General features: G+C 36.3%; 1 protein-coding gene across 3 annotated transcripts in view; it reads right to left on the bottom strand.

The window, feature by feature from the left end:
- Positions 1-22,078, bottom strand: part of CTNNA2 (catenin alpha 2) — a gene marked incomplete at both ends in the record, with an annotated part of 1,036,807 nt that extends 1,014,729 nt beyond the window's left edge. For 2 of the 3 annotated variants that reach the window (XM_082672516.1, XM_082672517.1), the window contains one exon: positions 21,972-22,073. In XM_082672516.1, the coding sequence (XP_082528642.1) occupies positions 21,972-22,073 (102 nt within the window). Of the gene's footprint in view, positions 1-21,971 lie in introns of all 3 variants that reach the window. The other variant, XM_082672515.1, reaches the window with a different exon arrangement.
- Between the last annotated feature and the right edge of the window lie 2,981 nt (positions 22,079-25,059).

Below are 25,059 nucleotides of genomic sequence, written 5' to 3'. Positions count from 1 at the left end.
ATGTCTTTTAAAGTGTTGGCAAAAAATATGAAAAAGATTGTTTACAGTCTTGATTTTGGTATAGAAAAGAAAATATGAATTGCAAACTAATGCAGGAAGGGAAAATGAAGCATCATGAAATCAAATTAACCTACAAAATGTAAGCAAACAGAACATGATGAAGTCAAAAATAAATATATGATTCAAAGCCAAAAGCATTAACCACAAATCCTGGCTTCAATTAACCAAACTCAAATTGTAAAAAAAAAACATTATGTCAAACTATCATTTTTACAAAAAATACAGAAATTGCTGTTTTAAAAAGTAAGATTATATAGATACTGAGAATTTAAAAAAAAATACTTACTAAGGAACTCACAAGTGGGAAAAGGCACCAAAATTGGCAAGCCATAATTATTGTAAAGGGTGTCCATTTATTTATACAGGCCATTAAGAGATCAGACTAACTCAAAAGATCACATTTTCTTTTCTTGCAACATGCTATTTTAGACTAGAAGGTGGTAGTGGCAGGAAACTTAAAATATTTGCATTTGATGGTTTCAACTACTAGATATTTTCTTACCCTGTGTTACCAAATATTCTTCTGTTATTCTTTATTTAATAAGCTTAAGAATTACTATCATACTGGTCTCATCATGCCATGCTTAACAATATTCCACAAGTGGGGCAATATCTAAGATGAGATGGAATTATTAAGTATTTCAAAACATAATAATACTGCCAAATGGTATCAGGATCTGTCTGTAGATCTCAGGGTCTTACTTGCAAGATACTAATGTCAGATACCACCTACAGACCTCATCTGGTGTGCTGAGATTACCAGATAGGGGGTAAAGGCAGGGGTTGCAAACAGCTATATTCCCATTTCCCAATCTGTATGTGATGATCTAGTCCTCATGGTTAGACCTTTTGCAACTCGTCCTCCACTTCACTGGGGACTTCTGGCTTAAATGATCATATAGTCCTATTTATAAATCTAGACTATCACAGCAAGTAGTGATACCAAGCTGCCATGTCTTAGGCTCCAAAAACAAATCCACAATCTACAGATTGTGGCTGTATCTATATTCTGCAACAGCAGGTATTTTTTCATCAGTGTTTCTGCCACTTAGTAATATTGTGTTGTTTATTTTCAATGGCAAAAGTTTTTATTTATTTACTTTTTAGAAGAAGGTAAAGAAGCCATGTGAAGCATAATATGGTAATAATGGGAAGAATCACTAGTTCCAAAAGGTGCATGTCCTTCATGAAAAAAGTAAATGGAACTTTTTAAAGAGAAAATAAAGGAATATTCAAGAAGCTGGCTCTCATTCCCTAAGACCTGGATTCAAAGTCATGCTGAATGCTAATGAGAAACTTGATACTAATACTCACTGATGTAGATGCATAAACAGAAAAGTTAGGAAGTGTTCAAAAAATTAACAGAGAATTTAAAAATATGTGAGGGATATAAATTAACTAATGCACTCATTTGAAATGGCTTAAATCACTAAACTATTAAAAGTCCACCTAGCAAGAAACAAACAAGGGAAAGAAATTCCATGTTTTTCTAAATTGACAGAAAAGAGAAAGACGTTCAAGTTTTTGATATTATGAATTATAGTTGGTGAAAAATTTCAGAATAATGTATGGTTAACTGAAATATTACAAATCATGCATAAATTTTCATCACTCCTTTCTACAGTTTTCATGGATATGCTTAATTTGCTGTGTAAATCTGAGTACACTAATATATCTTCTGGAAATAACACTATATCCAGTAACCACTCACTATGCTAAGATTGATTATGCTTCCACATGAATAGCTCATAATAAAATAACTTGCTATTAGCATATAAAGGTGTAATTTAAGTTACAGAATAATATGGTAAGGATGGTAAAATGTAAATCATTTTGAGAATTTACCTTTTGGATGCCTTCCCATCATAAAAGTTTTGGACTTAACCCATTTCTGTCAGATTTTATTAGGAATAGAACTACAGATTCTCACTTACAATTCAGCAAGCTCCCAAAGTTTTATTTGGAGGATGATTTATTCAAAAGAACTCCAAATAGAAAGGACCTTCAAGATGGCGGAGGAATAAGACGTGGAGATCACCTTCCTCCCCCAAAATACATCTACATGTGGAACGACTCCTATAGAACACCCACTGAACACTGGCAGAAGACCTCAGACCTCCCAAAAGGCAAGAAACTCCCATCGTACCTGGGTAGGGCAAAAGAAAAAAGAAACAACAGAGACAAAAGAATAGGGACGGGACCAGCACCTCTGGGAGGGAGCTATGAAGGAGCAAAAGTTTCCACACACTAAGAAGCCCCTTCACTGGCAGAGATGGGGGCGGGGGGTGGGGTGGGGGTAAGCTTCAGAGCCACGGAGGAGAGTGCAGCAACAGGGGTGCGGAGGGCAGAGTGGAGAGATTCCCGCACAGAGGATCGGTGCTGACCAGCACTCACCAGCCTGAGAGGCTTCTCTGCTCACCTGCCAGAGTGGGTGGGGGCTGGGAGCTGAGGCTCCAGCATCGGACGTCAGACCCCAGGGAGAGGACTGGGATTGGCTGCGTGAACACAGCCTGAAGGGGGTTCGTACGCCACAGATAGCCAGGAAGGAGTCCAGGAAAAAGTCTTGAACTGCCTAAGAGTCAAGAGACCATTGTTGCGGGGTGCACAAGGAGAGGGGATTCAGAGCACCACCTAAACAAGCTCCAGAGACAGGCACAAGCTGCAGCTATCAGTGCAGACACCAGAGACGGGCATGAAAAGCTAAGGCTGCTACTGCAGCCACCAAGAATCCTGTATGCAAGCACAGGTCACTATCCACACCTCCCTTCCCAGGAGCCTGTGAAGCCCGCCACTGCCAGGGTCCCATGATCCAGGGACAACTTCCCAGGAGAACACACAGTGCACCTCAGACTGTTGCAATGTCCTGGTTCCCTTGCTGCCGCAGGCTCGCCATGTATTCCATACCCATCCCTCCCCCCGGCCTGAGCGAGCCACAGCCCCCTAATCATCTGCTCCGTTAACCCCGTCCTGTCCTGTCGGGGCGGGGAACACATGCCCCCAGCCAACCTACATGCAGAGGCGGGGTCAAATCCAAAGCTATACCCCAGGAGCTGTGTGAACAAAGAAGAGAAATGGAAATAACTCCCAGCAGCCTCAGGAGCCACAGACTAAACCTCCATAATCAACTTGATGTACCTGCATCTGTGGAATACCTGAATAGACAATGAATGACCCCAAAACTGAGGTGGTGGACTTTGGGAGCAACTGTAGACTTGGGGTTTGCTGTATGTGACTGACTAGTTTCTGATTTATATGTGTATCTTAGTTTAGTTTTTAGCACTTGTTATCATTGGTGGATTTGTTTACTGGTTTTGTTGCTCTCTTCTTTTCCTTTTCTTATTAATTTATTTTTTTATTTTAATAATATATATTTTTTAATTTTTTATTTCAATAACTTTATTTTATTTTTGCTTTCTTTCTTTTTTTCTCCCTTTTCTTTTGAGCCGTGTGGCTGATAGGGTCATGGTCCTCTGGCCAGGTGAGAGGCCTGAGCCTCTGAGGTAGGAGAACCAAGTTAATGACACTGGACCACCAGAGACCTCCCAGCCCCATGTAACATCAATCGGCAAGAGCTCTCCCAGAGATCTCCGTCTCAACACTAAGACCAGCTCCACTCAACAACAAGCAAGCTCCAGTGCTGGACACCTCATGCCAAACAACTATCAAGACAGGAACTCAACCCCACCCATTAGCAGAGAGGCTGTCTAAAATCATACTAAGTTCACAGACACCACAAAACACACCACCAGACACAGTCCTGCCCACCAGAAAGACAAGATCCAGCCCCACCCACCAGAACAGTATTTATCGACCAAAGTGGTCTGATGTTAGCCACACTGAACAAGAAAATATTTTGCACAATTAAAATGTCGGTTTTCTGGGGCTTCCCTGGTGGCGCAGTGGTTGAGCATCTGCCTGCCGATGCAGGGGACACGGGTTCGTGCCCCAGTCCGGGAAGATCCCACATGCCACGGAGTGGCTAGGACCGTGAGCCATGGCCACTGAGCCTGCACGTCCGGAGCCTGTGCTCCGCAACGGGAGAGGCCACAACAGTGAGAGGTCCGCGTACCGCAAAAAAACGAAAAAAACAATGTCAATTTTCTATGATGTTTAGCTATTTTAAATTTTGAAATTTAATATTTTGAAATATAATAATTTGAATAATTTCAATAATTTTGAATAATTTCAAATTTTCAATAATTTGAAATTTAATAAATAATAAATTTATTAAACTACCTACTTAACACCTGTGCCTGTTCTTTCTGAGGAAACACGCTTATTGTAAAGGATAAAGTTTGGAAACCATTTAAAACTGTACGAGCCATCAAAATATTCCAAAATTTTTAATATTGGTGAAAATCATTTTTACCATGCTTGAATAAGTCAGCTTATGGGAATTTTGTCTCATCTCTTTATAAAATTCCCCTTGGAGATGAAAGCAAGCTTGGAAAGTTTCTGTCAACAGTGTAAATTGAGAGTTCATGTTAAATTAGGCATTGAAAACTGCAGTTTAGGACGGAATTACCATCTCAGCCATTACCACAGGGTTCCATAGTACATTTACAATAGCTATGTTTTGGATTAACATCATATTCAAGTACTTTCTACATTTTTTTTTTCATTTTTAAACTTAACTACCATGCTGCAAGAGATCTTAAAAAATCAAGCATATTTTCTACTTTCCCTTTATTTTTCAAAGCCCAGATAATAATATGGCAACAATTATCATAGGATATAATACAATACAATACATAGCAATACTCATAGGATAATAAAGCACAAAATCACCATTAAGAAGACTGACCAGTAGAAATGACATTCTCCTAAGCTCATTAATCTTTTAAAATATCCTTTTAAAATTATTTTTATTATAGTTAATTTTCAATGTTGTGTTAGTCTCAAGTGTACAGCAAAGTGATTCAGTTATACATATACATATATATGTATATACATATTCTTATATATATATATTATTTTTCAGATTCTTTTCCATTATACATTATTACCAGATATTGAGTATAGTTCCCTGTGCTATACAGCAGGTCCTTGTTGTTTACCTATTTTATATATAGTAGTGTGTATATGTTTATCCCAAACTCCTAATTTATCTCTCCCCACCCCTGCTATCCCTTTTGGCAACTATAAGTTTGTTTTCTATGTCTTTTGAGTCTATTTCTGTTTTGTAAATAAGTTCATTTGCATCAATTTTTTAGATTTCACATATAAGTGCTATCATATGATATTTGTCTTTGTCTGGCTTACTTCACTTAGTATGATAATCTCTAGGTCCATCCATGTTGCTGAAAATGTCATTATTTCATTCTTTTTTGTGTCTGAGTAATATCCCATTGCATATATATATACCACATCTTCTTTATTCACCTGTCGATGGACATTTAGGTTGCTTCCATGTCTTGGCTATTATAAACAGTGCTGCTATGAACACTGGGGTGCATGTATCTTTTTGAATTAGAGTTTTAAAAAACGTACTTTTAAAAGACAGTATAACCCAACACATAATTACAATTGGGTTGCTCCAGAAAACTGTATCTTAGTTCTACTTAGCTTGGAGTCTTGCCTTAGTGAAGAGTGAGAGAGCAAAAGCAAGAGAGGAAGAAAGATTCTCATTAAGTAAGGAGGGTACTTACTGTGATAGCAAAGAAATCATTTTTCTAGTCACTCAACAAAAGTTTACCAAATCACTATTGCATAGCAGGCCAAGACAAGGATATACAGAGAATGAAATTTATGGTCTTGTGGGTAATTAAGACAACACACGCAAGCACGCATGCAAACTAAAACACACACACACGCACACACACACACACACACACACACACACACACACACACACACTAAAACCAGGAATTATAATACTGCAGGATGATACATGACAGGGGAAGTGAAGCATACTCTAGGAATACAGTGGAGACCTAGCTCAGTTTTGTGGGTAACAAAAAAGCTGAAGAAGGCAACCTCTAGAATAAGAACTGAAGGATGCCTGGGTGCCAGCCAGCCTAAAGGAAGAGAATTTCCAAGCACATGTGAAATGAGACACCACAGAGTTCTAGAGATTGAAAGAAGTTCTTTCTGGATTGAGGGTAGACATTCAGAAAGAAGTGATAAGAAAAGGAGCAAACTGATAAATGAGAAAAGGTCTTATAGAAGAATTTGTACTTAATTTAAAGCGGTCAAAAATTGTTCTAGAAAACAGTACTGACAAACTCTGCTTATTCTTTCCTACACTGCTAACATAATCACTTGAGACATTATCTAGAATTTACAAACGAGCAATGAAATCAATTCTTGTTTCAGAACAATAAAACAACAACAGATATTTTTGGTATAAGTATGTCTCAAATATTCCATGGGACATACTTATACTACACAATGATTTGTTGTTTATCTGAAGTTCAAATTTACCTGGGTGCCCTGAATTTTTATTTATTAAATTTGGCAACCATGGCCAGCAGGCAGTCAAGGGAGAACTTATTAGGATAGTCAAGTTAGTGGCACAAGACTGATAATGGCTGTGTATGGTACCTATATTCAAATGCCAGTTTGAATAATAGGAAATTTGTAACATTTTGAGAAAGTTTAATGAAGTTTGTTGTGTCCAGCATTATTTTTAAAGCCCGCAAATCCCTTTGAACATTGATAATTAAGAGGGTGGGTTGAATTGAACATAAGGTCAAGAAAAATTATTTTTCTAAAGAAAATATAAAAATTCATTTACTGGCAATGTGAAAGACATTAATTTTCTCTGCATGTATATATACAAATATACATATGCAATATGTATGTTATACATGAGTACTATACCTTTTACTATAAAGATAAAATATTACAAATTTCACTACAAAAAACCAAAACTTTATTTCTTAATTTGGTCACTAGGTATCAAAACATTGACACATTCTTAAAAAGCTCATGAATATTTTCATCCATGAAATCCCAAACAATTGTTATAGTTGTCAACACTTCATAAAACAACTACTGCAACATATAATTACGTTTTACTACTAACTAATTTTGCAAGAATGAGGCAGGCAGAGTATATACACACTGCATTTCTTTTTAAGGAAGAGTGTTTATTTAATCATCAACAAATATTTATCAAACATTTTCCAATTCAAAGGTAATGGGAATATATGTGTGAACCACACTGACATCATCCCTGTCCTGATGGAGTTTTCCACCTAGTGAAGGAGTCAGGCAAAGCACACACAAAGAAACACATAAGACAATTACAGATAGTGGTCAGTGCTCTGAAAGAAAGAAACAGATAAAGCATAGAGAAGGTTGGGCAAGAGGCATGTACTTTAAAAAAAGAAAAAAAGGGTAGTCAGGAAAAGTCCTCTGTGACATCAGGGAAATGATTAGACAGGACCTGAAAGGTGCAAGGGATCCAGTCACAGCATTAGAAGGTTGGCATCATCCTATGCAGAGGAAGCAGCTTGTGCAAAGGCGCTAAGGCAAGAAAGAACTCAATTCATCCAAGAAACTGAAAGAAGGGCTCTGTGGCTTGAGCATGATGATCAAAGGTCCACAAGGACTAGATGTAGTAGTTTGTAGTACTAGTTTGTAGCAGGGGACAAGTAAAGACACGGTCTGAAGTGTTAATTTTATCTTAAAATGCAATGAAAACACGGGCACAGTCTTAAGCCGGGGAACGATATGGTCAAATTATACACTGCTTTCAATGATCACTCTGATTGCTGTCAGAGTGTCAAGGAAGTGAGCAAAAGTGGGATTGGCAGACTATTCAGGAAGTGACTACATTGGTTGTGGTGAGAAAGGACTTGGGTTTGGAATCTGGACTTTAGCAGCAAGAGTTGAAGAGAGGTGGGCAGATCTGAGGAAAGACAAACCAGAGAGAATTCTTGGCTGTGAGAACGGGGCGCTGTGAAAAGATATGAGCTGAAGATACAAATTTGAGTGTTGTCAGCATATTGATAATACCTCAGGCCGTAAGGATGGGCAGAATCATCTGGGAAGAGAATGCAGAAGAAAGAAAAGAGGAGTCCCAAGTCTAAACCCTGAAAAACAGAAACATTTAAAGCTGAGGTACGGAAACAAAATAAAGCAAAGACAGAAGGCACAGCCACTGAAGCCAACATGTCCGTGTTACAAGGACTGAGAGTTATGTCAGAATGAAAGAAAAATAGCTGGTTAGATTTTCCGTTACTCTTCTTGGCTTTCTTCCTTCTTAATTGTGTGAAAACAAAGCTTACCTTTGTACTTTCAGCAGGATGACGAGAAAGGGAAAAGCAGGTGTGTTAACATGCCCCAATCCTTTATCTCAGATCTCTGACAAGCTTTAATTAGTTTGCTAGTTGAGGGCTTCCTGAGTAAATGCAATTCTGTCACTTCCTAGGCATTCTCATGCTGGGTGTAATGGATTTTTTTGGTCTCCAGTTCAGATAACATTTCTATGTTGTCCAAAATAGTTATAAGCAATTTTGTTATTTAACTTCCTATAATTTCTCCCTTATATTTTTGAAACAGTATGCATAAGATTTCACTAATTGTCCTGTTTCAAGAACATAAACACTCATTATTCTTCTCCAATATTAATTTTTAAATTTAGCTTTAAATTCCATTTTCCCATTTAAAATAGCTATATTCACTGAAATGGAAAAATACAAGAGAAAAAATACTATTAAGGCTTGAGGTTTTGCCAAACAAAATAAAAGAGTTACTGCTAAGTTTAGGTGTTCACATGCACTGACCATTTAAGAGAAAAGTGGGTTTTTAGTTTAACTTATTCATTTGAATGTTAAGGAATTTGTTTAGGTCATGTTTGCGTCTCAGCAAACAGCCGGTTTGGGAAAGAATCAGCTGATGTAATCAAGAAAAGGAATGAATATCTGACTGTAAAACTATATTCGGTTATCTTCTGCTTGCTTCCTTTCCTCTGCCTGTTTAACTTGGGAATTGTCCCCTTCCCACACCTTCAATTTATTTCTTTACTCTCTTCCCTTTTCACTCTATACATTCTTGGTGGTTGATGTACTAGCAACTTCCACTTCAGTATTTTCAGCTAATGTATCCCTTAGGAGCTGCGTCTTTTATTATGTGATCTAAGTCTCTCCTTTTTTCATCTGTAAATCGGAGAAAATAACATTGACTTTACCAAGTTGACTCAAGGAGTAATGAAAACTTCTGGAAATACCTAGCGTAGTATCAGGCACCTAGTAACTACTCAAGAAACATTAGAGCCTTTCTCCCTTTTCTCTTTAGAGGCTCTAGATGATCTGTGATCTGTTCCATACAAATGAGAAGAGCTCCAACTAAGACCAGAGCAGTGAGGACTGTTCAAATAAAAGACAAGACTCTAATGAAAGTAATTTAGAAAGTTTAGTTCAGCAGCTTGGACCACCCTTATGGTGAGCCCCAAATAATTACATGTAAGGGAAACCAGGATTGGTGATCTTAGGAAAACCCCCCAAACCTCCTTTTTCTTTAGGAACAAGAAATTAATAAATTGAGGTAGTATGTAGAGCATTCATTTCATAGTACCTAAAACTTCTCTTTTGTCCTATACTAAATGGGATTTCTTTTATTAGCATTCATAAAATAATCACTGGGTTTAAACTAGAAATTTTCTAAAGTAAATATTTTGATGGAAAATAAGTTAGTTGTGTCATTCTTAATATAGTTAGCTTATATTTTACAACCATTACAATGTCTTAACTTTCATTGTCCTGGGCTAATGAGAAGGGAACAGAGGTAGATGCTTCCTGTTAACTGTGAGTATATTTGTGGTAAAAAAAAAAAAGGTGAAATGATGCCATGGTGTCCTCAATAGTTATGATTTGTAGTAGCTGGTCCTAAACGTGCACATGGTAGTGAGTGTTTACGAAACACAAGACATAGAGCTAAAGTAGTCACCACCACATCTATGTCATATGCAATGCTTTAATGTCAGCAGAACATCATCCATCAAATTAATGTTCATTTCATTTTTTTTGTTTTTGGTATTTATTTTGTAAATTTCTTTATGAATAAAAATATATGCATACATAATTTCATGTTTGTAATACTACTTTAAGTCCACTCTAGGATTTGGGAGGATTTTTTTGGTTTTGATTTTGGTTTCGGGTTTAAAAGGACTCCACACATTACTCAAGTTTCAAAACTTGGCCAACACAGCTGGCCTCATCTGGTGGCAAACATCAAAATTTACAACATAATCCCAAAACAGAAATTAATCTAACTCCATACTATATACTACTTAATTAAATTCCTATTTCAGAAGTGACGAATACATATATATGCATCAGCATACAGTATTTGTTTTTCTTTCTCTGACTTACTTCACCCTGTATGACAGACTCTAGGTCCATCTACCTCAGGGGTGAAGTGAGAGTAGCATCAACATATATACACTACCGAATGTAAAATAATTAGCTAGTGGGAAGCTGCAGCATAGCACAGGGAGATCAGCTCGGTGCTTTGCGATGACCTAGAGGGGTGGGATAGGGAGGTGGGAGGGAGGCTGAAGAGGGAGGGGATAAAGGGACATATGTATGCATATGGCTGATTGACTTTGGTGTACAACAGAAACTAACACAGTATTGTGAAGCAATTATACTCCAATAAAGATCTATTAAAAAAATGAAGTTGATATGTTATCAAGATCCAAAAAAAAAAAAAGAAGTGACAAATACAATAACTGTCAAGAATTCTACCATATGACTTCAATTCAAAGAAGTACTTCCAACATAATTAACTACTTCAGGTTTATGTACCAAATGTAAAAAATAAGTGCAATTTAAGATATGTTAATATGGATGAAACCATATTTGTAAAACAATAAAAATATGGGAGACACAACAGGGAGGAGGTATGGGGGTATATGTATATGTATAGCTGATTCACTTTGTTGTAAAGCAGAAACTAACATACCATTGTAAAGCAATTATACTCCAATAAAGATGTTAAAAAAAGAGTAAGAAATATATATATAGACTTTCAATTAAATATTAATATATGTCTTAAAGGTAAATTCCCAAATCATAATCTCGTTACTTGTATGCGAATCCTATATTTAATACATGTTACTTTTTTCCTTAACAAGAAAAGGTACAGAGGTTTTAAATAAAGTTATGGTGTTTCAGTTCATTCATTCACCCAAAAAACTTCTATTAAAGACAGATAAACTGAAACATTTTCCAAAGCAAGAAAAATAGCATCCAAAAATTAAAATGGGAATTGGTATGAAAATAACTTAAAAAAAAAAGACAGAAAAATACTTGGAAACAGGTTAACCATACTATATCTAAATTTGATCAAATAAATAAACAAGCTTACTGGAGTTCCCATCATTCACTTTTAGTACATCCTTTACTTTTCATACAATTCTAATCCTCTGACAAAGATGAATGATCAACTTATTGCAACGCTGTAGTATCACCATGGAAACCATCCAAATGTATTAATCTTTGAATCTCATGAATAAAACATGAATTATGGTAGTTTCAATAATGATATTTTCTGGACAGATGGAAAAAGGGTACACTGAGACTTCATTTTATACTTTGATTCTTTAGGTAAATTAATACATAAAATACTTTGTAAACAGTGTAAGAGAGAGTATGAAATAGCATAAAAAGGCACGCACTGGCTTAATTCTCAGAAGTTACTTCATTTCTGAGTGTCAGCTTACTTCTGCAATCACTTTCAGCTTTAAATCTTCTGATTTTAAATTTAAATCTGATTCCCTGATTTTAAATGCACTGAAGAATTTAACTATTGTTGTGTGTCACACAGAGGTAACTCCTGTATAAGGATTTAACATCAAAACAGGGAGAAAATCAAGTATTTTTTAAAGTATAAAATTGAATTTCTTAATTTAGAAACAATATTTTAAGTATATGATGTTCTAACTATTTAGCTTTTGAGATAATTATTAACTTTTTGAGTAAAATTTTAAAAGACCTAACTATAGAAGGCACTAGAGCCTAACCTAATAGGGTCCGATGGACATTACTGAAAATAATACTGGAAATGATTAAAGAGAGCTCCTCTTCTCAGGAGGTTCTCGCCCCATCAGGCCAATTTAGAACAGCTCATTAAACATTAATGGTATTCTTTTATCAGATGCTTAGGGCTATTTCTTAAATTGCATATTCATCTTTTATAAGGAACAAAATTCCAGCAAATTTCAATCTGTCCTATTGTGATGGGCTGAGCTTCATTAGCTTACTGAAATGGTGAAGGCTGAACTTCCAATAATTTTAGAGGTTTCTGCTTTAATTACCTTTGATTAAAGGCAATACACAAATAATTCTTCAAAATCTACATTAAAATTCTTTTTTCTGAAGAAAATATCCAATGAAACCCTATTTTATAAATGGCACCCACTTTCTAATAACAATTAATTACTACCAAGTAAGCCATTACTATCAAGTAATCAAGCCATTACTATCAAGCCAGTACTACCAAGTAATAAAGAACATTGCATTAAGAGCAAACCGACAGTACTATGAGAATACCGTCAGGTATTTCACCAATCACTTCAACACACAATCTCATGTACTACTTTAATAATCCCATGAGGTATCTATAACTTACATATGAGGAGAGATTAAGTAACCTATTCAAGCTTTGATTCACAATCAAGCCTTCCTGACTCCAAAGCTTGTGTATACATAATCACTACTTCAATGGTGTGAAAATAATTACACATAAATGCACATTAAAATAAATAAATGCACATTAAATGCACATTAAATTTGTGCATTAAATGCACAAAAATAAATGCACATTAAAAATCTACAAGATTAATGTGCATTTCATATAGGGAAAATAATTGGCTTTATGTATTCTTTAATTACAAAGAGAATATTTTCCGGTTTTGATTTCTAGCTGTTTTGCACAGATAAAACTATTTATTCTTTGTATATTTATTCTATATCTGGCCATCTAACCTTATTCTCATATTAATTTTAATGGTACAATAATATCATAAAAGGAATATTTTATCTGTCCTATTCCTATGTTTACATGGTATATTCTTTTGTCTTAAAAGCTTGATCTTATTCCTATTTAGAGTTTTTATTAGAAATGACTGCAAAATTCTGTCAAATGTCTTTTTAGTGTCTCAGGTTATAATCTACTGAGCCACTAAAATACTTTTATTTGTTTCCTGATAATAGACTATCATTATATTCCTTAAAAAGTCTTATTTTGTTATACATATGCTGAACTTTTCCTAAACTGCTGGATGATACTTTCTATATTTTATGTACTTTTTTTTTTTTGCATTTAAATTCAGAAATGAGATCGAACTATCACTGTCCTTTTTTTAAAGTTATTTTATTTTTTTATTATTATTGGTTTTTTTTTGCGGTACGCGGGCCTCTCACTGTTGTGGCCTCTCCCGTTGTGGAGCAGAGGCTCTGGACACGCAGGCTCAGCGGCCATGGCTCACGGGCCCAGCCACTCCGTGGCATGTGGGATCTTCCCGGGCTGGGGCATGAACCTGTGTCCCCTGCATCGGCAGGTGGACGCTCAACCACTGCGCCACCAGGGAAGCCTTTAAAGTTATTTTAAAGTGTCTTGAATTTTTAATATTAAAGTTATGATTCTTCAAGAATTATTGAGGAGGTGTTAATCTTTTTCTATGGTTGAAACAGAAATTTAAATGACAATACAATTATCAGTTCTTTAAATATGTGATAATACTCAGCTAGGTATCCATCTGTTCTGGTGTTTATTGATAACAGATCTTTAAACAGCTTTCCAATATTTATATGGCTTATTCCAGTTCTCCACTTCTTCTTAGATAAATTTTGGTTATTTCAACCTTTCTCGGAAGTTATTCCCTTCCTCTAGGTTTTCATGTTTCATAGGTATAGATTTGCAGGTAATATTCTACTATACTTCTTTTAATCTCTCTTGTTCCTAGAGTTCTTTCTGCTTTCCCTTTCATAATCTTATGCATACTTTCTCTATATATTTTCCATAATTTGTGCCCTTAAGAATTTATATTGGCCACTTCAAAGAAGAATCAAATTTTGAATTAATTTAACCCTTTTAACTTTTGTATTCTACTTTAGTGATTCCAGTTTTTATTGTTATTAAATACTGATTTCCTAGTTTCTTTTGATGTTCTTTTCCTAATTTTTTTCTTAACATCTTTATTGGAGTATAATTGCTTTACAATGTTGTGTTAGTTTCTGCTTCACAACAAAATGAATCAGTTGTATATATACATATGTTCCCATATCTCTTCCCGCTTGTGTCTCCCTCCCTCCCACCCTCCCTATCCCATCCCTCCAGGCGGTCACAAAGCACCGAGCAGATCTCCCTGTTCTATGCGGCTGCTTCCCACTAGCTATCTACCTTACGAGGTAGTGACAAAGCCTCTCTCTCGCTTTGTCAGTTTACCCTTCCCCCTCCCCATATCCTCAAGTCCATTCTCTAGTAAGTGTGTGTCTTTCTTCCTGTTTTACCCCTAGGTTCTTCATGACATTTTTTTTCTTAAATTCCATATATATGTGTTAGCATACTGTATTTGTCTCTCTTTCTGACTTACTTCACTCTGTATGACAGACTCTAGGTCTATCCACCTCATTACAAATAGCTCAATTTCGTTTCTTTTTATGGCTGAGTAATATTCCATTGTATATATGTGCCACATCTTCTTTATCCATTCATCCGATGATGGACACTTAGATTGTTTCCATCTCTGGGCTATTGTAAATAGAGCTTCAATGAACAATTTGGTACATGACTCTTTTTGAATTATGGTTTTCTCAGGGTATATGCCCAGTAGTGGGATTGCTGGTTCATATGGTAGTTCTATTTGTAGTTTTTTAAGGAACCTCCATACTGTTCTCCACAGTGGCTGTATCAATGTACATTCCCACCAACAGTGTAAGAGGGTTCCCTTTTCTCCACACCCTCTCCAGCATTTATTGTTTCTAGATTTTTTGATGATGGCCATTCTGACTGGTGTGAGATGATATCTCATTGTAGTTTTAATTTGCATTTCTCTAATGATTAGTGATGTTGAGCATTCTTTCACATGTTTGTTGGCAGTCTGTATATCTTCTTTGGAGAAATGTCTATTTAGGTCTTCTGCCCATTTTTGGATTGGGTTGTTTGTTTTTTTGTTATTAAGCTGCATGAGCTGCTTATAAATTTTGGAGATTAATCCTTTGTCAGTTGCTTCATTTGCAAATAGTTTCTCCCATTCTGTGGGTTATCTTTTGGTATTGTTTATGGTTTCCTTTGCTGTGCAAAAGCTTTGAAGTTTCACTAGGTCCCATTTGTTTATTTTTGCTTTTATTTCCATTTCTCTAGGAGATGGGTCAAAAAGGATCTTGCTGTGATTTATGTCATAGAGTGTCCTGCCTATGTTTTCCTCTAAGAGTTTGATAGTTTCTGGCCTTACATTTAGGTCTTTAATGCATTTTGAGCTTATTTTTGTGTATGGTGTTAGGGAGTGATCTAATCTCATACTTTTACATGTACCTGTCCAGTTTTCCCAGCACCACTTATTGAAGAGGCTGTCCTTTCTCCACTGTACATTCCTTCCTCCTTTATCAAAGATAAGGTGACCATATGTGCATGGGTTTATCTCTGGGATTTCTATCCTGTTCCATTGCTCTATATTTCTGTTTTTGTGCCAGTACCATACTGTCTTGATTACTGTAGCTTTGTAGTATAGTCTGAAGTCAGGAAGCCTGATTCCTCCAGCTTCGTTTTTCATTCTCAAGATTGCTTTGGCTATTTGGGGTCTTTTGTGTTTCCATACAAATTGTGAAATTTTTTGTTCTAGTTCTGTGAAAAATGCCAGTGGTGGTTTGATAGGGATTTCATTGAATCTATAGATTGCTTTGGGTAGTAGATTCATTTTCACAATGTTGATTCTTACAATCCAAGAACATGGTATATCTCTCCATCTATTTGTATCACCTTTAATTTCTTTCATCAGTGTCTTATAATTTTCTGTATACAGGTCTTTTTTCTCCTTAGGTAGTTTTATTCCTAGATATTTTATTCTTTTTGTTGCAGTGGTAAATGGGAGTGTTTTCTTGATTTCACTTTCAGATTTTTCATCCTTAGTGTATAGGAATGCCAGAGATTTCTGTGCATTAACTTTGTATCCTGCTACTTTACCAAATTCATTGATTAGCTCTAGTAGTTTTCTGGTAGCATCTTTAGGATTCTCTATGTATAGTATCATGTCATCTGCAAATAGTGACAGCTTTACTTCTTCTTTTCCAATTTGGATTCCTTTTATTTCCTTTTCTTCTCTGATTGCTGTGGCTAAAACTTCCAAAACTGTGTTGAATAAGAGTGGTGAGAGTGGGCAACCTTGTCTTGTTCCTGATCTTAGTGGAAATGCTTTCAGTTTTCCACCATTGAGGACAATGTTGGCTGTGGGTTTTTCATACACGGCCTTTATTATGTTGTGGAAAGTTCCCTCTATGCCTACTTTCTGCAGGGTTTTTATCATAAATGGGGTTGAATTTTGTCAAAAGCTTTCTCTGCATCTATTGAGATGATCATATGGTTTTTCTCCTTCAATTTGTTAATATGGTGTATCATGTTGAGTGAGTACTTAGTTTATTTTTATTTTTATTTAATAAAAAAGGCATTTAAAGCTAAAATTCTGTACTAAGCACAGCTTTTACTGGGTATGTATATTTTGTTAAGAAGAGATCATCTTCTTCGTTAACTCATATATAGTTTGTAATTTCCCTTTGCTTTTAAGAGTTATCTAAGAGTGTGTTTTAATTTCCTAACAATTTTTTTTACTTTCCTAATAAAGTTGCCTAATGTAATTTTTCCATTTCCTAATAAAGGTTAGTATCACAGAACATGGCCTATTTTTTTTTCAGAGAAATAATTTTTTTTTAATAGGATGAACAGAAGCTCAGTACAAATAAGAGTAACATGCTAACATGTTAAGGTGTTCCCTGGGTTACAAAATATCAACATCCCCCAAGAAAATTACAGGCTAAGCATATCTGCATGTGGATACTGGCTGTGTGATACAGACATTGAGCCTGTCAGAGCCTCACTTGCCTCATCTGGGAGAGAGAGAAGATGGCCAGAGAAGCTCCAAGTATGTAAAGTATGAAGTGAACATGGCCTATTAAAGATTTTTACTTTCTTGAATTCATAAAAGTTCAGGCAACTTTTTCAAGGTCTAAAATTCCTAAGATGAGTCTTTTCTCACTTGAAATTGCATGATTTCCATAATGTAAACATTTTCCAAAAGGAATCTTGACATTTCAGCATTGTAAATGATAAATATGCAACCTCATATATATTATGATACAAATGAGGAGTTTTGTTTACTACTTTAAATACTTATCAACAATAAATTTCTAATATAATTTTTCCTATGACAGTGAATGGATTTTATTGAGAACTCCTTAACTTCTGGTATTTATTTCATCCTTATCCAGCTTTATCAGAAACTGTAGGAAGGCTATGGGCATACTGTGTCACTGAATATAGCAATGAATTTTATTCCATTCATAAAGAAGTTGTATGTATGTGTTTGATTCATGTGGGGTCTTTGTTTAGTTTAGTTTTCTCTCTCATTTCCACCTTTTGTTTTAAATGTTGAGCATGGAGTTTATATTTAACATTTTCTTATCTCTCCTTACTTATTCATATGTCCTCCAAGGGTTAACAATCACATCAGTCATTAAGATTTCATTCCAGGAGAGGGAATGGTAAACTTGATAACACAGCCATAATATTATGGGGAAACAGTATCTAGAAAACCCTGTCATAAAAGTCACAATTTTTGAGAGAATCTTTTTTTCTTTTTAAATCAGTGTAGTAAAACTAGGAAGAAAAGTAAACCATTTAGATATTGGAAGATGTTGGTAGGATGTTAAGACTAGTTATAGTGCTAAGTTACTGTGTGAAATTCAACAAGACTTTTAAGTATTCTACTGTAATATGTGAACAAATATGAATTAGACAGTTAACTGTCTTTATTTTTAATAAATATGTTTAATGCATTACCTTTATCTGACAAAAGAATTCTAAATAATTGGACTGAAAGATATATGGAAAAAGACTACAATCTTTAATTGTAATCTTAGATTGCTGTACTTTAGATAAGTCAAATGTCAAATACAAGAGCAAAAGTGTAAAGGTATGAAAATTTTAAGAAATAAAAGACAGTTTACGTGTAATATTGTGCTCGCTCATGCTGCATTCACTCATGTCCTTCTCACTGACTTATACAGTATTGGTGTATGGCTGGTATTAGCCTAATAATATAACCATCTCAAAAAGAAAAATGGAGACTACATTTAATCATCGCACCAGGCACCATGTTCTAATTATTGTTTCATTTCTTCCATATGATAAGGGTTAAATATATTGACATGTAATCTGAAGTGAAAATTCCAAAGCTAGGAAAAGGCAATCTGCTTTTATAACTCAGCTGACAGAACTACATTTCAGAGCAGACCGACTCCAAAATATCTCCTAAACCAGTCTTTTTCAAGCTATCTATGATGAAAGGCCATATATTTGTTATTGCAAAAGTTCACAAACCAAAGCTTTTGTAAAATACAACAAAATAAATAATTCAAAAGAAATTTAAAGATAAAATAACAAGCCCAAATTTTATCATTAGATTCAACAGACATAAAATTACTCTATAAAACTGCCGTAAATTTTTCAAAGCACTTACTCTCAATTTCTGTGCTTACTGCTGACCAATAACAAATAATTCATGGATAAGCCTTAGTCCACAGACCACAATCTCAGTAGTCAACACACTCCCAAATCTAAGAGTCTATCAGTATTAGGTGTTTCCTGAAGAAATTTGTATAGCACTAACAAGAATCGTGACCAAATGGAAAATGGGCATAAACCTAATGAAATGTTTCAACAGTTACAAACAAACATGTCTACTTCCTAATCCTTAGAACTTGTGAATGTGTTACCTTAAATGGCAAAAGGGACTCTGCAGACGTGATAAAGGTTAAAGATCTCAAGATGGAAAGATGATTTTAGAATATCTGGCCCCAATATAACCACAGGGTTTCTTATAAAAGAGGCAGGAGGAGATATGATGGTAGATGCTGAAGTCAGTGGGAGGGGTTCGAAGGTGCTATGCTGCTGGCTTTAATGATGGATGAAAATACTATAACCAAGGATGTAGGTGCACTCTGGACACTAAAAAAGGGAAGGAACTTCCTCCTTAAGGAGAACGGCCCAACCAACACCTTAATTTTAGTACCTCTGATCCCTAGAATTGTATGATAATAAATGGGCGTTGTTTTAAGCTACTAAGATTGTGGTAATTTGTTATAGTAGGAATTGGAAACATACAGACATAAAGATTTTGGCTCTGGGAAGTAGGGTGCTGCTATAACAAATACCTAAAAATGTGGAAATGGTTTTGGAATTGACAGTGGGCAGAGGCTGGAAAAATTTTGAGGAGCATTAGAGACAAAGCCTAGATTACCTTGAATGGACAGTAAAAATATGGATGTTAAAAGCCCTGCTGGTGAGGGCTCAGAAGGAAATGAGGAACTTGTTATTGGAAGGTGGAGGGAAAAGAATATTTGTTATGGAGTGGCAGAAAGCTTAGCTGAATTACTCCCTATAATTACATAGAAATCAGAATTATAAGTGATGAACTTGGATATTTAGCTGAGGAGATTTCCAAGCAAAGTGCTGAATGGAGTGGCCTGGTTTCCTCTTCTTGCTTATAGCAAAGTGTCAGAGGAAAGAAACAAATTGAGTTAAGAATTATTAAGCTAAAAGGAACCAGGACCCAATGATTTGGAAACTTCTTGACCTATGCAGATTGCAAGAGGTGCTAAAATTAGGGGTCTCACTTTCAGGAAAGTGTGGCTCTGGAGAAAAAGTCAATCGTGTGTCTGGACAACCTTTGCCTAGTACCTTGGAAGGATTAAAACCTCAGAATGTTCATTCACAGAGGGAGCTCTTGCAAAGATTAGGCATGGGATTCATAGACCCCCATCTATTTGTATCGTCTTTAATTTCTTTCATCAGTGTCTTATAATTTTCATGACCCTCATTCATTTCCACAGAGGCCAAAAATGGAGATGAGATTATCCAGGAAAGATCTGTGAAGCCGCCTGTTTTCTAATAGAGAAAACCCCAGAGATTTACAAAAGAGAACCACAAGTTTCTCAAGAATGTTACATCAGTAGAAACACTGCCAATCTGGACTAAAAAAAAAAAAAAAAAACAGAGAAAGATGAAATTCAGAAAGGCTGTGTACTCTCAAAATTATACAGGCAAGAAATATCCAGGTGAAATTATGTGATATCTTTCATGAAAAAAGAATAATGATTCTTAGGGTGAAGAACCAGGCCCAGACGGCAGAGCCTTGAGCCACAGAGGATTATTCCCAGGCTCTGAAATATAACTGAGTTTGCCTAGTTGGATTTCTAAATTGCTTGAAACTGGTAACCCATTTTTTTCTTCCACATTCTCCCTTTTTAAATGAAAATATCTGTAACTGTTAACTTATGCCTGTCCCACCAATGCATTTTGAGAGCATATAATTTGTCCTTTAATTTCACTGGTATACAGACAGAGAGAAATTTTGCTTGAGGATGGATTATAACTAGAACCTTACTCATACCTAATTTAGATGATTTAGATGATGAGATTTGGAATTTTTAAGCTGATCAATTTTAGATGAGATTTTGGTCTTGAGATGATACTATAAATAGTTGAGACTTTTGAGGGTCTGGAATTTGGTGAATGTGTTTTGCTTGGGAAGGATGTGAATTTGGAGCGGTGGCCAGAGGGCAGACTATGGTAAACTGAACAATGACCTCCCACAAAGAAGATGTCTGTGTTTTAATCCCTGGAAACTGAACATGCTACCTAAAATGGCAAGAGAGACTTTTCAGATGTGATTTGGTCATGGATCTTGAGATGAGAAGATTATTCTAGAGAATCTGAGTGGGCTCAATGTAATCATAAGGGTCCTTATAAGAGGGAGACAGGATAAGATATGAGGACAGGAGCAGGGGTCAGAGTCAGAGAGATATTCAAAGATGCCACATTGCTGGCTTTCGATATGGAGGAAGGGGCCAAAGAAGAGAGCAGCCGTTAGACCATGGAAAGGGCAAAGAAATAGATTTTCTGCTAGCGCCTCCAGAAGGAATGCAGCTCTGCCAATACCCTGACGTTAGGACCTCTGACCTCTAGAACCATAAGATAATAAATTTGTGATGCTGTAAGCCACTAAGATTACAGTAATTTGCTATAGCAGCTAGAGGAAACCAGTATGTGGCCTCTATTTAACTTGACATAGTATCTCTCTACAAATATACCATTAAAATCTTGAATTTTCACATTCCATGAAATTTAGTCAATATAGCAAAGAATATGCTTCACAAGACACAAAAATTAATTTTTAAAATTTAAAAATCCTAAGGATATTTTTTCTGTTAACAGTCCTCTTGTGGAAATGTGACAACATAAAAATGGAACATTTCGTCATTCTGACATGATGAATTTTCCCTTGGAAACTAAAGAAAAAGGAATTCAGTAAATATACTTTGCTCTTAAATAGTCAATATCATTCTTCCTAACTGCATTAGCATCTGAAAGTAAGCTAGGAATGATTTATTTAGACTTTGAATCCATTACTGCAAATGAGAGTCCCCTTCACCAAAGCCCCCTCTTTAATTACTTCATCCACTTAATTTCAAAAATCATATGAAGAGTTTTTTTAAAAGCACTCCAAATCTTATTGGGCAGAAAAAAAAAAAACAACTGTCCACAGTTCAAGCAGGAATACATATTCAGTAACTAGCATCATGGCATGATTTATTCACATGTCAGGATTTCTAAATTCTTTGGAAAGTCATGATACAATTCCAACAGAAATATACACATGTAACAAAGTATTTCAAAGCATCTCTTACCTGTGTAACAAGTGGCTCCAAAAGTCTCTCCACTGTTAGAGTCCGGATTTCCAAACTTTTGGGGTCCCATTTTAATATGATAGGTGAAGTTGCCGAAGTCATGCTCCCTACAGAAACACACATTATCCATTAGAAATAATGATCACAGAAAGAATCTGTTACCTTGTGGGTTCAAAATGAATAAGTCACCAAAACTTAGAGCATATTTGAAAATGATCTGTCTGGTCCGACCTTATAAAGTTAGAGATGGGGAAATCAGAAGCAGAACTATGTGAGGTAGTGATGTTGGGTTCAGACTGAAAATGGATATTTCCTGAGGGCACCTGTATACATTAGACAAACTCTTGGGACCCAATTGACACTGAAATATTTCACTCACTCAGTGTTTAGTACACATATCCACCTGTTATATGCTGGGAAAGACTTGACCTTGCCCTCGAGTAGCTGATAGTTTCAATGCAGAGGTTGGCCACAATTATGCCTCAATGTGACCTGTTCTGTGACCAAGGAATACAGAGAGGGCCACAGGAGAACTGAGGAAAGGACACCAAAGTCAGTCTGGGGAGATCAGCAAAGACTTTCAGGAAGCACAGTAAACCCATCATGACCACTGGATGAGGGACCCTAGGTCCTAAGGAAAGGCTTCGTTGTGTTTTTTTCACATCATAATTGACCACTGAGGAGACTATGCTCCCTTGGACAGCTGAGTTTCTTTCTCTTCATCAGGAAAGTTACCTTGCAAAATGAGTGGCAGTGATTCTGAAAATTAGCTTGCTGCTATTTACATGCTCTCTGATGACTCACTGCATTTACACTCTTGTCCCATAAAGTGAGTGTCTGATAAGGTTATTTATTGCATTCTAGCACAATCCTCTCCTACCCAAGAACCACGGGTGTGCAGGTAGCAGCCTCACACGTATCAGGCACACAATATGGTCCTGGACTCAATAGAGTAAAGTAGACGCTCTGCCAGGGGTGTGTTTCTCACTGAGAAACTGACTGCTCTTTACTGAATATATTTTGACAACTACCCACAGGACAAGCAACCTTAGATGGTACAAACTGAATCTGAATCACTTGCTTTAATACCGTCATAAATCAAACTGTTCATAGCTGTTCTCTTCTTTTGAATCAATGTCCCCACTCAATTCCACTCTTATAAATCAACATAGATGATTATTTCTATTAGAATTAATACTAAAAATAAGGTCTATCACAATAGACACACGTCTCTTTACTGACCTGCTAAAGCTAGTCCTTTTGCAAACATTCCCAACAAATTTGCTTCAGGAAAAGAAAAAAAAAAGGCAGAGACACAGTGTGCTGGTATTTTACCTCTCTCTAAATGCCATATTTTAAATAAACTAAGCATAGCAATCCAACCATATAGACCGATTTAGATTTGGGTTCCTTCACAACAACAATAGTTGGCACGGATATGCTGCCTGTACTCCAAAAACCTAAAAGCACTTTACACATTTCCCATTCACACTACCAACTGCCACATAGCAGCTCTGACATGCCCAGAATTCTGCTGCTGCAGCACACCTTCCTGTGCTGTAGAAGGATGAAAACACCAGATGCTTTCTATCCACACAGGATACCTTCATCCCTGCCAAAGCCAGCCCTACCTAAGTAACCCAGTACTTAGGACACATGATTGCAAGTCTCTGAGAAGTTCCCTGAAAACCTCTTTCCAGCTCTGATGGAATAATGAGTGGCATACTAACGATGATGCACACGGAGGTCCTGTAGGAAAAGATAACTAGTAGTGGAGTAGTGAAGTCCTTTTAAGACCATAGTGAAAGGCACTGAGTGGGACTGTGCAGAGAATCACCACTATTACACGGGCACACTTGTGCACCTAAGCTGGTAGACCAAGGAAGGCACACAACATCTTTATGCATGTTCCAATATATTACTGTAAAGAAATGGCACTCAAAAAATGCTGAAGTGAGAAACAAAAATGCTGGGGCACTCACATTAGAGACACTAATCTAGCACGCAGGAAGCAAAAATGGGAGATATTGAACAAACACCTCAAGCCAACTGTGAGCCAAGAAACAGAGTGAGACGGAGCGGAGCCTTGGATCCTGAAGGTCAGAGGCCTTATAAATCTAAAACTGAAAGGACAAGAGTGACTGAGCAAATCGCTGGACTTAAATTTATTACTTTGGGGAGCAATCTTTCAGCCACTTCTTTTGACACAGGTAAAATTCAAGTGCACAAGGCAAGGAAAGGCTAAATGGTATGAATCTGTTGAAGGGGAAAACCTAGTCGTAGAAACCACACATTCCTCTGTGTGAAACAAGCAAATCAACTCAAATAAGAAGGCAAGAGGACAAATGAAGTGTGGAGTCACATACACCAGCCTCTCATGTTCCAAAGGAACACGTCTCAAATCCATACTACGCATCCGTACAATTCATGCAGACTGTTTTGTCCACAAAAGAGATTCTTCGTAAAGAAAATATACCTTTTTATTCAATGATTAAAATTCAAAGAAAAAATTACATATTCTACTTGCTTTGGTTAGGGAAACTTAGACTCTTGACTAGACACAAAGAGTGAAAAACAGGGGTTGTCAAAAACAAAAGACAACAGGGTTGTCCTCGTCCATACATTGCAATTTTACAAGCCCAAGAACAAGCTCTTAGCAATTTACTTAATCTCTGAGCAAATATTCTCCTTGAAAAGTATCAAATTGCATATACATGAAAGGTGATAAAACAACCTCTATGGTAATAACTTAGATAATTTCAGACTCACTCCATGGGGGTGAGGAAGAGGCATGGGTCAAGGTGCTAGCAGCCACTCATCACTCACAACAAAAAAAGCAAAACCTGACAAAAAAGACTAACCGTGTAAAACAAGCTCCCTTATGAGCAGCCAAGGGTCATGTGCTTTGCTAATTTAGACAGTGTCCTGATAAATAGAAAATCTCTCAAGGTACCTATCCCAAGGAGTGCCTTCAAATGACAAATATGTTAATGCAATGAATAATTCACTGCAGAAATTCCCCATTGCCAGATGTTCCTGGAAAAAATGTCTTTGAACCCTCTGCCTCAACCTTCTGAGTTCTCACCAT

This window comes from Grampus griseus, assembly GCF_964374135.1.
Source record: "Grampus griseus genome assembly, chromosome: 15".
Classification (NCBI taxonomy): Eukaryota; Metazoa; Chordata; class Mammalia; order Artiodactyla; family Delphinidae; genus Grampus; species Grampus griseus.
Note: the sequence above shows the minus strand (reverse complement) of the source record. Positions and strands in the feature narration are given on the sequence as shown.